This window comes from Lemur catta, chromosome 6, assembly GCF_020740605.2.
Source record: "Lemur catta isolate mLemCat1 chromosome 6, mLemCat1.pri, whole genome shotgun sequence".
NCBI classification, from domain to species: domain Eukaryota; kingdom Metazoa; phylum Chordata; class Mammalia; order Primates; family Lemuridae; genus Lemur; species Lemur catta.
Window position 1 is genome coordinate 93,276,670 of NC_059133.1, and position 14,838 is coordinate 93,291,507.

The 14,838-nt window shown below is 51.0% G+C and overlaps 1 protein-coding gene across 1 annotated transcript; it reads left to right on the forward strand.

Annotated features, from left to right (window-relative positions):
- Positions 1 to 1,234: 1,234 nt before the first annotated feature.
- LPAR5 (lysophosphatidic acid receptor 5) lies at positions 1,235 to 12,117 on the forward strand. The gene is made up of 2 exons (XM_045554504.1): positions 1,235 to 1,590; positions 10,010 to 12,117. Exon 2 carries the CDS (start codon positions 10,229 to 10,231, stop codon positions 11,351 to 11,353), a length of 1,125 nt encoding a protein of 374 aa, XP_045410460.1. The 5' UTR covers positions 1,235 to 1,590; positions 10,010 to 10,228; the 3' UTR covers positions 11,354 to 12,117.
- Positions 12,118 to 14,838: the final 2,721 nt, after the last annotated feature.

Sequence of the window (14,838 nt, forward strand, 5' to 3'; positions counted from 1 at the left end):
CTGTAATCCCAGCACTGTGGGCTGAGACAGGAGGATGGCTTGTGGCCAGGAATTTGAGACCAGCCTGGGCAACACAGTGAGACCCTGTCCCTACAAAAGAAAAAAAACCATAAAAAATTAGCTGGGTATGGTGGTGTGCATCTGTAGTCCCAGCTACTCAGGTAGGTGTCCGAGGCGGGAGGATCACTTGAGCCCAGGAGTTCAAGGCTGCAATGGGCCATCCACATGCCACTGCACTCCAGCCTAGGCAACAGTAAGACCATATCTCAAGAAAAACCCAAAACTGAGGGAGGTGGCTTGAAGAAGGCCATGGCTGGGGTCTGGGATGATGTAGCCCTTGAGGACATGTGTGCCTTTGTTTCTGAAGCCCTGGGCCCAGTGATGTCAGAGGGGGCTGTAGGATTGCCTCTCCATAGGATAGATCTTGTCCAGGGGGACCAACCCTGTGGAATAGGGCATAGCTTGCACTTCATCAGGAGGGAGGAAACCAGAAACTATAGTCTGGAGCTCAGGAAAACCCTTGATTTGACTACAGAAATTTGCCAGATGATCTGAATGTTGAACTGGTTGCATCTTGATAACTTACATTGAGGTGTGACTCCATCATTGGCCTTTAATAATTTGAAATCTTCCAAAGTGTGTTTTGAGGACACAGTAGAGTCCCCCCTCCTGCTATAGAGTCGTGGTAATTAACAGCAGTTTAAAAAATTGTTGATTATGGAAAAGTTCAAACACCCACAAAATAGAATAGTATAACACAGCTCCATGCACCCTTCACCCAACTGCTTTATCAACACATGGCCTATCATTCTACAGCATGTTAAAGGCTCTACAAAGTTCTATAACAGAGAAACTTGTTTAACCTAGTGTTTTCCACACTCATTTCACCATAATGCCTTTTTCACCTACCACCCCAAAACCTGAACTTGTTTTTGTTCATGGACAACACGCCCAGCCCTGTGCTCAGCCTGCGCATACAGAGACAAGGGGCCCAGGGAAACAGACCTCAGCAAAGGGGAACCATGCAGCCTGGCGAGTGCTGTGATGGAGGGGCTGCGTGTGCAGGGCAGGGAGGGAGGGCCTGGCACAACGCCAGCACGCAAAGGGACCCTAGGCAGGGCGAGGTGCCAGCCATGAGTGGCATGGGCTAAACCACCTTGCAGACCCAGGAGAGGAAGGCAGACACCCAGGGGCAACTGGTGAGGATGACGGGAGGCTGGTGGGTTAGTCATCTGGCGTCAGCAGGTGGGTGTGCCAGCAACAGTTCCCGGAAACTGTGGGAGTGTGTGAGCGCTGGGTGGGGGGAGTTATTAGTTGGCAAGAGTTGGGACTGGATTAAGTTCTCAGCTGCTGGAGTTTCTTCTTTGGCCAGTCTGCAAAGGCCTCTGAGGGCAATGCTTCCTCTTCTCCCCCTTCTTGGCCCGTGTGGGGCTGGGTGGGTACAAGGAGCAGGAAGGGATATGCTGAGATCTGCGGAGGTGGGTGTGTCCCCACCTGACCCAGGAGCAGTTCCTACCAGCCCAGCCAAGCCCAGACAGAGCAGGCAGCGGAAGCCGGCTTGGGGAAGTGGCACAGCGGCAGGGAGCACAGGTATGGGGGTGTCCAAGTAGGGCTGACTGCACAGGGGTGCAGGAGGCAGCACCTCTCCTGTGGAAACTGGGGGGCCTGGGTAGGATGGGGAGGCAGGGGTGGCAGCCGTGGAAAACCTTTCTGAATAGAGTAAAAAGCCAAAAGGAGCTGCCTCAGGCAGAGAGATCTTTGCAGACTGAACTGAAAGAGGCAGCCAGCATGCCTGCCACACCCCTGCGTGCCCCTCTGAAGCTTTAAGGCCCACTCTGGAGCATCTTGCAGAGGTTGTGTCTCCCCCCCTCCCCCTTTAGGCCCCCACTGTCATGCTGAGCCCTGGGCCTCCCAAGGAGGGCCCTCTGGGGACTGTTTCCACCTTTTCCAACTCCTAATTAAACCTCAACCCCCACCCACCCACTCATCCTCCAGACCGGGCCCTCTGCAGATGACAATGAGCTAATCTGATTAAACTGGCTAATGGTTCATTGGCACAGATGTGTTCCCATTGTCATCCTTCCCAGCTAGCTAAGGTGTATGTAGTGGGGTCTTCAAGGGCACTGCCTTAACCCAAAGAATGCATCTATATAAGGGGATTGGACGAATGGTCTCTGATGTCCCTAAAGCTCTGATAGAATGTGGCTCGGGAGTGGCATGAGGGGATGGAATCTCAGATATTGGGCACAGGTTGGGGAAGTATTTAGAGGCCGGTAGGGCTTTATGACACTTTTGCATCACACCATGAGGGTGGCTGCCTACCTATTACCTGCGTTTGTGGGGCCTCCCTGATGAGAAGGGGACCCCCACCAAATTGTGTCTCCAGAATTCCTCCTCGTAGGGTGAGCTGAAGTTGTAGCCCTGAGAGGAGATGGAGACGGGGTTTGAGGGGAGACGAACTTGTATGCGTAAGCCTTGCCTCCTGGCCACCCAGAGGCAGGAGAGCCCAGCTCCGTGGCTCTCCCTGCCCTGCCACCCACCCCCCTGCATACCTCACCGACACAGAGGCCTTCCATGCCCGGGGGCACTAAAACAGGCCCAGGAGGAGTGGACAGCAGAAAGAGTGAGGGCTGAAGTGTGCACTAAGTTCAAGTGAGGTCAAGGAGGCCAACAGGCTCCAGGAGATTTTTTTTAAATTATTATTTTTATTTTTTACAGATAGGGGCTCACTCTGTCACTGAGGCTGGAGTGCAGTGGTGAGATTGTAGCTCATTGTAGCCTTAAACTCCTGGGCTCAAGCGATCCACCTCAGCCTCCCGAGTAGTTGGGACTATAGGTATGTGCTACCACGCCTACCATTTTTAAAAAATTTTTTTAGAGAGGGAGTCTTGCTATGTTGCCTACTCTGGTCTCAAACTCCTGGCCTCAAGCCATCCTCCTGCCTCAGCCTCCCAAAGTGCTGGGATTACAGCATGAGCCATGGCGAGTGCCTGGCCATCCAGATTTCCCTGAGGAGGCAGGACCTGCTAGGGCTGAAGGCAAGGGTCAGGCGTGGCAGACCACCTCAGGGCACCGGTCAGTGGGGAGGGCTAGGCCTGTCTCAGTGGCCTCTCTTGGTTGGGCCTTTATTTCCTGTTTTTCTAGCTTTTGAAAGCAGGGTGGAGGGAGGTGTGCAAGTGTCAAGGTGTCATCCACACATCCGGGAAACTAGTTATTGAGCTGTAGGCCACCTTTGCGTTTTGTCTTTTCCTAGAAAAATGTCAGGAGGAATAAGGTCAGAGTACCCAGGGAGGGAGAAGACACAGGTGAGGACAATATTGGAAGTGCAGGAAGAGACAGGCTCAGGTGGGGAAGGGTGGGGGAGAGGCTGGAGCAGGAATTTTGGCTGGAGAAGCAGGCAGGCCTGGATCAGGGGGGAGGGAAGACAAGACCAGACAACACTGTGTCCCTCACTGGGGACTCCTTTTGGGAAGAGCATGGTGCCTGGGGCAGAAGGAGGCCCCCTCACCTTGGGGACGCCACACTGTGTCCACACCACAGACCTCCCATCTCATCCCTGCCTCTCAGATCCAGGATAAGCTGAGGAGCAGGGTTCATTTGTGTCCCCAAAGCAGCTCTGCGACAGAGCTTTGCACAAAGCCTTTAGACTGAGTTAAGCTTCTGCTGGAGGCTCAGCACAGCTGGGATCCTTTCGGGGAGCCTGAATATTAGGGTTTTGAGGAGTCTTCTTGACTAAGCCTGTGTGTGGGGAAAGGTGCATCCCCTCAATGTTGCCTGAACCCAGAAGCAGAGGAAGTGGGCTCAGCTCATTTAGCTTTGGGCCAGAGCACCCACTAGAGGGGTCTTTCCTCTGTCGGGGCTGAGACACTGATGGGCCACGAGAATCTAAAATGAGGGTGGGCCTCGGGGCCTATTCCAGAGTGGATCTTCATGGGCAAGGAGGGTGGGACATCAGAGAGTCCTTCTTTTCAAACTTCTGACCCTGGGGAATCAGGGTCAGAGAACACAGGAGGATGTGGGTTATTTAAAAGAGGAGGCAAAGAGAGCCAGGCACGTGTTGCGTGTGTGGGGGCAAGGTGGGAGGAGTACAGAGAAGTGAGGGGTTGACAATGATCTAGCTACCTGCCCACTTTTACATTCTGATTCTTACTTCCTGCCTGTGACAGAAAATAGCCCTGCCCTCCGGCTTATCTCAGCAAAGAACAGTGCCCAGCCCAGCTCAGAGGGCAATGGGGCAGGTCCCAGAGGCGCTGAGAGGCAAGGGCCTGGCCCCGGATGTACACATGGGAGGCTGAAGGACAGAGACACAGGAAGCAGGATGGTTGGCGCACACGCTCTGCTGCGTGAGTGATGTCGGGGCTGGGTGATGTGGAAGGAGCAGTCCTGGGGCGCCCACATGTGTGGTGCTTTCTTTGCCCCTCAGTGCCTTGGGGGTAAGATGTTTGCGCACATCCACGTACATATGTGCTTGTGAAGCTGCCTGATTGTACGTGCCTGCTGTGTGGTGGGATGCCTACTGTGGCCACATCAGTATGTACTGGTGTTACTGAGCCAATGTGGACCTCCATGTCCTTCCTTCCTGGTGTCCCTTCTTTTCTGGGGCAGCTGCTGTTTCTTTGTTTCCTACATTTCTCTCCACAGCCTGACCTCGTCTTCAAGGCAGGATTAGGGGAGAGGGTCTGGCCTGCTCCTCCCCCACATCTAGATCCCTCCTTCCATTTCCTGTTTGCCTCCTTTTTTGGCAGCTTTTCCCTGTGTTTGCCATCTGGCCTGGCACTGTGCCATTCAGTTCCACTGACTGGAGCCCCAGGGCTCGGGAGGCAGGGGAGTGGGTTGGGGCCAGGGCAGGGGTCTGGCAGCTCTCAGTGCCTAGTGCAGGCCATGCTGTGTGACTCTTTCAGAAAGAGGTGGATTTGTGACAAATAGGCTCCCCCGTAAAGAGACTCTAAGACTTTTTCCCATTGGATTATAGTAATGAGAGTACTGCCATTTCCTTTACTAAAGGATTCTTAACTTAACCTTTAGGGAGCAGCTCAACTAACACATTTTGGTCTGTTTAACATTGTAACTTTTTTAACAGATAGACTTGGCATTCTTGAAAAATAATCCATTCACTCAGTGTCTAGTATGTGCTTCCTAATTGTAAGGAGCTACTGGTTCTTCAAGTAATGGTTAAGAATGGTAAAGTGTTACCGTAATTATAGTGTAAACTGTTACTGATACTTTAACACAAGCCGTTTCCAAACAGACCTTTTAAGGGACATGATCTTTTACTAAGCAAGTTATACATGTGGACAAGATAGTCAGGAGTGTGATAAGAAGTGGTTAGGAGCCAGGTGGGGTGACTCATGCCTATAATCCTAGCACTTTGGGAGGCTGAGGTGGGAGGATTACTTGAGGCCAGGAGTTCAAGACAAGCCTGGGCAACATAGTGAGACCCCATCTCTAAAAAATTTAAAAAATTAGCCAGGTGTGGTGGGGCATACCTGTAGTCCCAGCTACTCGGGAAGCTGAGACAGGAGGATCACTCAAGCCCAGGAGTTTGAGGTTGCAGTGAGCTACAATCACGCCACTGTACTGCAGCCTGCGAATCAGAGCGAGACACCACCTCTAAAAAAAAAAGAGAAGAAGTGGTTAGGTGACTTGACTGGATTGGTACGAGAGGTATCATAGGATTCCAGGATAGGCTAACATGGTGGGGGGTGGAGGTGGATTTCCTGCCAGGCAGAGACTGAAGAGTGAGTGTCTGCAGGGTGTGGTCCCCACCCCAGGATCTTACCCTCTAGTTGCGGAAGTGAAACAAATACACATAAAATAACTGAGAGGTCCAAAGCAGCAAGCTAAGTGCTTAAGTAGGTACTTAAGGGGAAATACTAAGGAGGCATATTTGTGTTTATGTGTGAAAGCAAGATGAGTTTCTGTTACCACTGTTCAAAGTGGGAGAAAGAGGAAAGTGGGTCATTAAAAAGTGTATATTTTAATTGGACAAATGAGGAAGTAAAATAATTTATGTACAGGCAGATTTCATACAGGCAACCATAAATGACCAGGTGCTCTGTCCAGCATCCTTCCACATATCCAACCGTCCTCTCTCTGTTGTGTTTTTTTTTTTTTTTTTGAGACAGAATCTCACTCTGTTGCCCAGGCTAGAGTGCCATGGCGTCAGCTTAGCTCACAGCAACCTCAAACTCCTGGGCTCAAGCAATCCTCCGCCTCAGCCTCCCGAGTAGCTGGGACTACAGGCATGCGCCACCATTCCAGGCTAATTTTTTCTGTATATATTTTTAGTTGTCCAGATAATTTCTTTCTATTTTTTTAGTAGAGACGGGGTCTCGCTCTTGCTCAGGCTGGTCTCAAACTCCTGAGCTCAAACAATCCACCCACCTCAGCCTCCCAGAGTGCTAAGATTACAGGCGTGAGCCACCGCGCCCGGCCCAACCGTCCTCTCTTGTTGGAAGCAACATGGTACAGCCTGGACTTTGGAGCTGGGCAGTCTTAGATCTGAATCCTGACTTTACTCCTCATTGCCAAACTCTTGAGTTTATGTTTCCTTTCCTGTAACAATGAGGATAAACACCTACTTCAAAGGACTGTTGGAAGCATTAGGAATTATGTATATAAAATATCCTGAGATATGGTGACTGATCAGTAAATGATAGCTATTATTTTTCACTCAGCACTTATTGAGGTAGGTGTTGGGGATACAAAGATGAATAAGCCATAGTCCATAGCCCCTTCCTCAAGGAGCTGCCCAGTCCAATGGGCGGGGCAGACCAAGAACAGCTAATGACTTACACATGGGAACAGCTCTGCTAAACCTGTCACTGCCTCAAAGCACAGTGAGGGTGCTAATCTGCCTTGCAGGGGAAGGGGCAGGGAAGGCTTCACAGCACCCAGAGGAATGACTGGGTTTGCCAGTTGGAGAATGGGAGGAAGGGCATTCCAAGTTGAAGAAACAGCACTGGCAAAGGCAGAGTCCTGAAAACATAAGGTATATGCAAAACGAGTTTGGTGTGATTAGAGCAAAGGAGTGTGGGGGTGGGGCATATCGGAAACAAGCCTGGTTTTATTTGCTTTTCAGCATGTTTTAAGTCCTGTTTGGCATGATTTTTGTTGTTAAGATTGGTATTTTGCAGAGAAAATGCTTCTTTGTTCCCTTTAACTGCTTTACTGTACCTGTTACAAGTCTCAAAGCGCTGCTGGTGGTGGTGGTTGGAGGGAGAACAAATATCCACAAGAAAACTTGTTATAGTGAGGTTTCCAACATTTTAGTTCCATTAAACAATTTATTTATTTTATTTTATTTATTTATTTTTTTTGAGACAGAGTCTCACTCTGTTGCCCGGGTAGAGTGCCATGGCATCAGCCTAGCTCACAGCAACCTCAAACTCCTGGGCTCAAGCCATCCTCCTGCCTCAGCCTCCTGAGTAGCTGGGACTACAGGCATGCGCCACCATGCCCGGCTAATTTTTTCTACATATATATTTAGCTGTCCATATAATTTCTTTCTATTTTTAGTAGAGACAGGGGTCTCGCTCTTGCTCAGGCTGGTCCCGAACTCCTGAGCTCAAACAATCCACCCACCTCGCCCTCCCAGAGTCCATTAAACAATTTAAACAATGCCTTTCGAAAAGAATAAGCTCAGTATCTTGGGATAATTGCTCAGGGTCTCAAACACTTTCTCTCCCTAAGATGACATCTAGACACCCATGTCCATGGTGGCATTGTTCACAATAGCCAAAAGGTGGAAATAACCCAAGTTGTCCATTGGCAGGAATGGATAAGCAAAATGTGGTGTACACATACAATGGAATATGTTATTCCGCCATAAGAAGGAAATTCTGTTACATGCTACAACATTGATGGGCCTTGGAAACATTATGCTAAGTGCAATAAACCAGACATGAAAAGGACAAATGTCATACACTTTCATTCATATGAGGTATCTAGAATAGGCACATTCACAGAGACAGAAAGCAGCAGTAGAGGTTACCAGCCGCTAGGGGCAGGGGTGGGGTGGGCACTATTGCTCAATGGGTATAGAGTTGTTCAGGATGATGAAAAAGTTCTATTTCTGGAAAATAGTGGTGATGGTTATGCAACATTGTCAATGTACATAATGACACTGAATTGTACACTTAAAATGATAAATTTTAAGTTATGTATATTTTATCTCACACACACAAAATAACATCTAGGGTTGTGATGGAGGGGTAGCTTCTGTGGCATTATGGGGTTGAGGAAGGTGGGATCCTCAGACCACATCCTGTCCTCTGGCTCCTCTTCCTCTTGGTCACGTCCTTTGTTGGCCAACTTTTGCCTGTGAACTGAAGCTGCTGTGGTCTACTCTCTGGCAGCCTCGTGAGCACCAAGGATACGTCCTTGTCTCACCTCCACTCTCTCTGGGCTTAAGTCCCCTTTGAGCCCTCACTACCAAACTATTAGTACCATCTCCCCTCTACCACAGAACCTCATCTGAGAAGTTAGGCCCTCTTGGGGAGCACCTAGAAAAGCTCAGCCCACAGAGCCTCTCCCTGCCTGGCAAGACTGGGCTGCCAAGTTTACTCCAAAGTGGCTCTGGGCACAGCTGGTGTGCCATCAGCCTATGGGGGGGGGGCCTCATTATTATTCCCATTTTACAAATGAAGAAACTGAGGGTTAAAGAGGTAAAACCATTAACTGAATCCAGGTGACTCTGACCACAAATCCAGCCCACACAGGAGCAATGGTGGATGCAATGAGTGAGGCTGGGATTTCATACTGTACTCAGGAGTTTGAACTTTATTCTTTAGATAATGGGGAGCCAGCCTAGTACCTGGTCCAGGGGAGGAGCTCCATAGTACTTCTTGCCACCTGACATACTACCTACTGACTTGCAGTTCTTAATTATCTGTCTCCCTCTATTGGAAGATAAAGTAGGTGGAGGCAAAGCCTTTTATTTTTTAGTTTTAATCTTTTTGAAGAGCCAGAGTCTCACTATGTTGCTGAGGCTAGAGTGCAGTGGCTATTCAGAGGCGAGATCCCACCGCTGATCAGCACAGGAGTTTTGACATGCTCCATTTCTGACCAGGGCTGGTTCACCCCTTCCTTAGGCAACATGGTGTCCCCTGCTCCTGGGAGGTCACCATATTGATGCCATACTTAGTGTGAACACCCCATTGGCATAGCACACTATGGCTTAATTTTTTTTTTTTTTTTTGAGACAGAGTCTCACTTTGTTGCCTGGGGTAGAGTGAGTGCTGTGGCGTCAGCCTAGCTCACAGCAACCTCAAACTCCTGGGCTTAAGCGATCCTATTGCCTCAGCCTCCCCAGTAGCTGGGACTACAGGCATGCACCACCATGCCCGGCTAATTTTTTTTTTCCTATATATATTTTTTCATTGGCCAGATAACTTCTTTCTATTTTTTTTTTTTTTTAGTAGAGATGGGGGTCTCGCTCTTGCTGAGGCTGGTCTCGAACTCCTGACCTCGAGCAATCCACCCCCTCGGCCTCTCAGAGTGCTAGGATTACAGGCGTGAGCCACCGCGCCCAGCCCTGCCTTTTTGTTTTGTTCACTACTGTGAACATGCCTGGAACTTTCTATGGGCTCAATACGTATGGAAGGAAGGGAGGCACAGAGGGCGGGAGAGATCTTGTATGATAACAACAACCTAAGCATTTTACATACATCATCTTATTTAATCTCCAAACCACCTCATGAAGTAAGGCTACCATTAAACTTCTCTCATTCCCGCACCTCCACCAGGTAAGGAAAATGAGGTTCAGAGAGATTGGCTTTTCTGAGGTCATACAGCTAAGCAAGTTGGAAAACCCGGGATTTAAACCTAAGCAGTCTGGGCTCCCTATACAATTCTGCTACAGGAAGCTATTCTGGCCCAGTGGACGGTAGGGGAAAGACCTGAGGCTGAGAAAAGACTCACAAGACCAGCCATTTTAGCTGGATAAACATTTGTGTCTGCGGCCCTGTCCCTGCCTAGCTTTGACTTCTGGCTTGCCTCCCTATTCCAGGTCTCCACTGCTGATGAAGCTGTGCCCAAAGGCACCCAACCCTTGGCAGCCATCTGTCCCTGCAGCCATAGCCCACATTCCCATACCCTGCCTCTGCTTGCTTTGGGACCGTCGCTGTATACCCACCAGGCCTCTATCCTGGAGGTGAAGGCTATGCCCTGACCCTCGTGTGCCCCATGATGTCCTCAGCCTAGCAGCACCCCCTCCCACTTTGGCACGATGTTGGTTAACTCCTCGGCCAACACCTCTTCTACCAACAGCTCTGTTCTCCAGTGTCCTGACTACCGGCCCACCCACCGGCTGCACATGGTGGTCTACAGCCTGGTGCTGGCTGCCGGGCTCCCTCTCAATGCGCTGGCCCTCTGGGTCTTCCTGCGTGCGCTGCGCGTGCACTCAGTCGTGAGCGTGTACATGTGCAACCTGGCGGCCAGCGACCTGCTCTTCACCCTCTCGCTGCCCGTGCGCCTGTCCTACTACGCACTGCACCACTGGCCCCTCCCGGACCTCCTATGCCAGACGGCGGGTGCCATCTTCCAGATGAACATGTACGGCAGCTGCATCTTCCTGATGCTCATCAACGTGGACCGCTACGCAGCCATCGTGCACCCGCTGCGGCTGCGCCACCTGCGGCAGCCCCGCGTGGCGCGGCTGCTCTGCCTCGGCGTGTGGGCGCTCATCCTGGTGTTCGCCGTGCCCATCGCCTACGTGCACAGGCCCTCGCTCTGCAGCTACCAGGGCCTCGAGGTGCGCCTGTGCTTCGAGAGCTTCAGCGACGAGCTGTGGAAGGGCAGGTTGCTGCCGCTCGTGCTGCTGGCCGAGACGCTGGGCTTCCTGCTGCCCCTGGTGGCCGTGGTCTACTCGTCTGGCCGGGTCTTCTGGACGCTCGCGCGGCCCGACGCCACGCGCAGCCAGCGGCGGCGGAAGACGGTGCGCCTCCTGCTGGCCAGCCTCGTCATCTTCTTGCTGTGCTTCGTGCCCTACAACGCCACGCTGGCGGTCTACGGGCTGCTGCGGGGCAAGCTGGTGGTGGCGAGCCACGCGGCCCGCGATCAGGTGCGCGGGGTGCTGATGGTGATGGTGCTGCTGGCCGGCGCCAACTGCGTGCTGGACCCGCTGGTGTACTACTTCAGCGCCGAGGGTTTCCGCAACACCCTGCGCGGCCTGGGCACTCCGCTCCAGGCCAGGACCTTGGTCACCAACGGGGCGCAGGGGTCGCATGCGCTTGCCCTGCGGCCCATTGAGACCATTGACACCACTGGGCCGGATGCCGCCAGTCAGGGCCTGCTCCGACCCTCCAACACCGGGACGCCCTTCACTCAGTGCCCCCAAGATTCGGCACTCTGAACGCACATCGTGCCATACATAGCGCAGTACATAGCGCCGTCCACCCCCTACCCCCAGCGCCTTTCACTCTCGCGGGCTTGCGGGACGTGCACACAAGGGAGGTGGGCTGGGCACTTGGACCTCTGGGTGGGAACTCCAGCTCATAAATGCAGCAGAGAACAAAGTGTGGAAGCCAGGGTACAGGGAAGGAAGAGTGCTGCCAGGAATGGCTTCTTTAAGGGGTGGTAGAGGATCCCTCCTGCAGTCCGTAGGAAGTGATGCAGTGAGTCTGCTCGTGCAGAGGCAGAAAACCATGAAATGCTTCCGTGGGGGTGGGCATGAAATACTGATAAAAGCTGGTAGATGGAACACAAAATGAGTACCCTAGATTTAGACCTGCCACAGAGGTCTGGGAGCTGAACAGTCCCAGGCCTTGGTGGACCAAGCTGCTGAGAAGCTCCTTCATCTGCTGACTTCTGTCTCTGCTGACTCATTAGGGTCCTGGATGAAGCCACCCCACTCTTTCACCTATGAAAATAGTTTTGACCTCATGGACTTCCTCCAAGAGTTGCTCCCTGGATCACACTTTGAAAACCATACTTGTACTAAAGTATTAGAGTTCATAACTAACTTCTTCCCAGGGCATTATAAACAGTTAAAAAAAATACTAGGGAGGGGGCAGTGCTCAACAAATGAGTTGCTACTGGTGGTCCTCACGGGTTGGGGTTTTCTGGGAGTGGGCAGTAGTAGTACATCAAATGGAACACAACCCTGGGTTTACCTGAGCAACCTGGGGGCGGGCGGGGGAGGGGGTAGTCACAAACACTTGCAGGGGGCCAGGGGGGTTCTCTGGGAGGGGAAAAGGGAACTGTGCCACAGTCAGGAGAGAGGAGTTACAAGGAAGTAAGAGTGAGAAAGGAAGACTGGGGTGGGCTGTCCATTCTTAGCAATCTTGAGGCAAGGGAAATGGGCCCATCTACTGTTCCCTTCCCCTCTTTTTTTCTTGGAGACAGAGCCTCACTTTGTTGCCAGGCATGAGGAGGGCATTGGTGTGATCACAACCCACTGCAACCTCGAACTCCTGGGCTCAAGTGATCCTCCTGCCTCGGCCTCTTGAGTAGCTGGGACTACACGCATGTGCCACCATACCAGGCTAATTTTTAAATTTTTTTGTAGAGAGGGGGACTCCCTATGTTGCTCAGGCTGGTCTTGAACTCCTGGCCTGATCCTCCCACCTCGGCCTCCCAAAGTGTAAGGATTACAGGCATGAGCCACCATGCCCAGCTCCTTCCTTCCTTATCCAAGTAGGGAGGCTGAGAGGGCTGCAGAGTTGGCACTATGAGAACTTCAGACCCTGACATTAGTACATGAGTGAGGGAGTTGTTGCCATGTGTGCATCCTGTAGCATTTGTCTCTATACCTCTCAATATTGTATGTTTTCTGTGTGTGTGTGTGTGTGTGTGTGTGAGAGAGAGAGAGAGAGAGAGAGAGAGAGAGAGAGAGAGAGAGAGAGAATGAATGAGATTGAGAGTGTCAGTATTTTCCCATGTGTTTTAGTTCCCTGTAAGCCTTTTGTGTGTGCCTTTATGCCAGCGCTCCAGATGGCGATTTACAGGGGTAAAATGACCCCTGGTGGCCAAGTCGGAGAACTGACCCGGATTCCTCAAGAATAGCCATGAAGTCCCGGGCCTTTCTCCATCTGGGTGGAGATTGGAGCCCTGGTCCTAGCATTTATCTCCAGCTACTCTGGGAGAGGCCTGGTGGTTACCACCTGCTCCATCTTACTTCAACCTCAGGGTTCAAGACCTGTGCCCTTCCTGTCCTGAGAGCACCAACAGCACCAAGCCTCATAGTCCAAAATCTCAGCACTTTGTGCCATCCAAACTGAATTGAACACAATTTTTAAAAATTACTTGAGTAATTTTATGTGCAGGTAAATGAGTGAATCCCCAAGTAATTAAAATTCAGCATGTTTCATTTTCTAACATACCATGTAATTTACTTATTTATTTATTCTAATTTTTATACTTTATTGCCTATCTCCCTCGGTAGAATGTAAGCTCCACGAGGGCAGGGATTTTTGTTTGGTAATCTGATGTATCCCCAGCATCTAGAACAGTGCCCAGCACAGAGGAAGTGCTCAATAAATATTTGTTGAGCGAATGAACAGTCAGATCTTGCTGTGAAGTAATTTACTATCTATCTAGGACCATAGAACTAGTACACAGTAATGATAAGGTGAGACAAAACATGCAAGAATGTAAGGTGTTGGCAGCTAATTTAGTGGGCAATGGGAAGCCCCTGAAGGTTTGTGAGCGAGACTTCGCTCACACTGACATACCGTGTAGGATAAACTGTAGGGAAATGAGGTGGGGAGAGTCTAAGGGAAAAAAACAGTGGCCAGGGAGCCATTGCAATAGTGGAGGAAAAGTGTGATGTGGCCTGTGGAAGAAGTAGATGGAAATGGGTTGTCTCCAGTGTGAAATCTCTGGTGTCAAAGCTGTGGTGGATTGGTTCCCCACACTTAGATATCCAAAGGGTTTCCATCACGAGAATAGAGGCAAGAATAGTTTAAGGAGATGTTGCAGGCAGAGGAGGAATGAACAGAACCTGACAAGTCACAGGCTGGGAGGTTTAGGAAAACTTGCAGCCACTGCCATTTTCACGGGATTCTCCAATTACTGAGCAGGGTATGAAGGAGGCAAGGTGTCCAGAGCCCTCACCGCATGCGCTGGGGCTACCGCATTTGCAGTCTAGGAAAGTTCAAAGGAGGAGGAGGAAGAAATCTTAGATGGAAGGAAAGAGTATTAGTAGGTTTTAAAAATACTCTTCTGTGTGTCAGGATTTCAATTGAGCGCTTAAGATGCATTATCTTATTTAATTATTATTATAACCCTCTGAGTTAGGGATGGTGATTACCCCATTTTACAGATGAAACACCCTGGGCAATCTGAGACCTTAAGGTCACACAACCAGGAAGTGGCTCCCAGGTTCCTACTCTTTGCACTACCTCCTGCTCTCTCCCCTTCCAGGCACTTCCTTTCCTGTTATCTACCACGCCTGTTTTCCTTGCTTCTTCCCTCCGCATGCATGTGGGCCACTTCTCTCATCTGCCTGTCTCACCTGGAATCTGCTGTATCCCCTCCACCCCCCTCTTCCCAGCTTTTCCTCCATGCTCCTCATCCACCGCCCCTTTCCTCTCCACTTGCCCCAGGCCCTTGTGTGTTGGACACAGTGCTGCTGTGTGGGGGTGAGAACGGGGGTCACCCAGGGTTTCAACTGTAGAGTGCCCTAAAAAACACCCCATCAAGGGCTCAAGGAGTAGCTTGTCGGTGGCACACACAGGCAGGACAGCCTAGACTTGATGCACTTGGCCGTGACTCTCCTCCCCCAGCCTGGGATGTACCTATCTCCAAGGCAGCACTCTTGGTTGTCCACCAGCTAAACTGAGGAGGGCACCATTCCTCAGTTCTCCGTTCCTCGAAGTCTGTCTCCTCTGTAGGCTG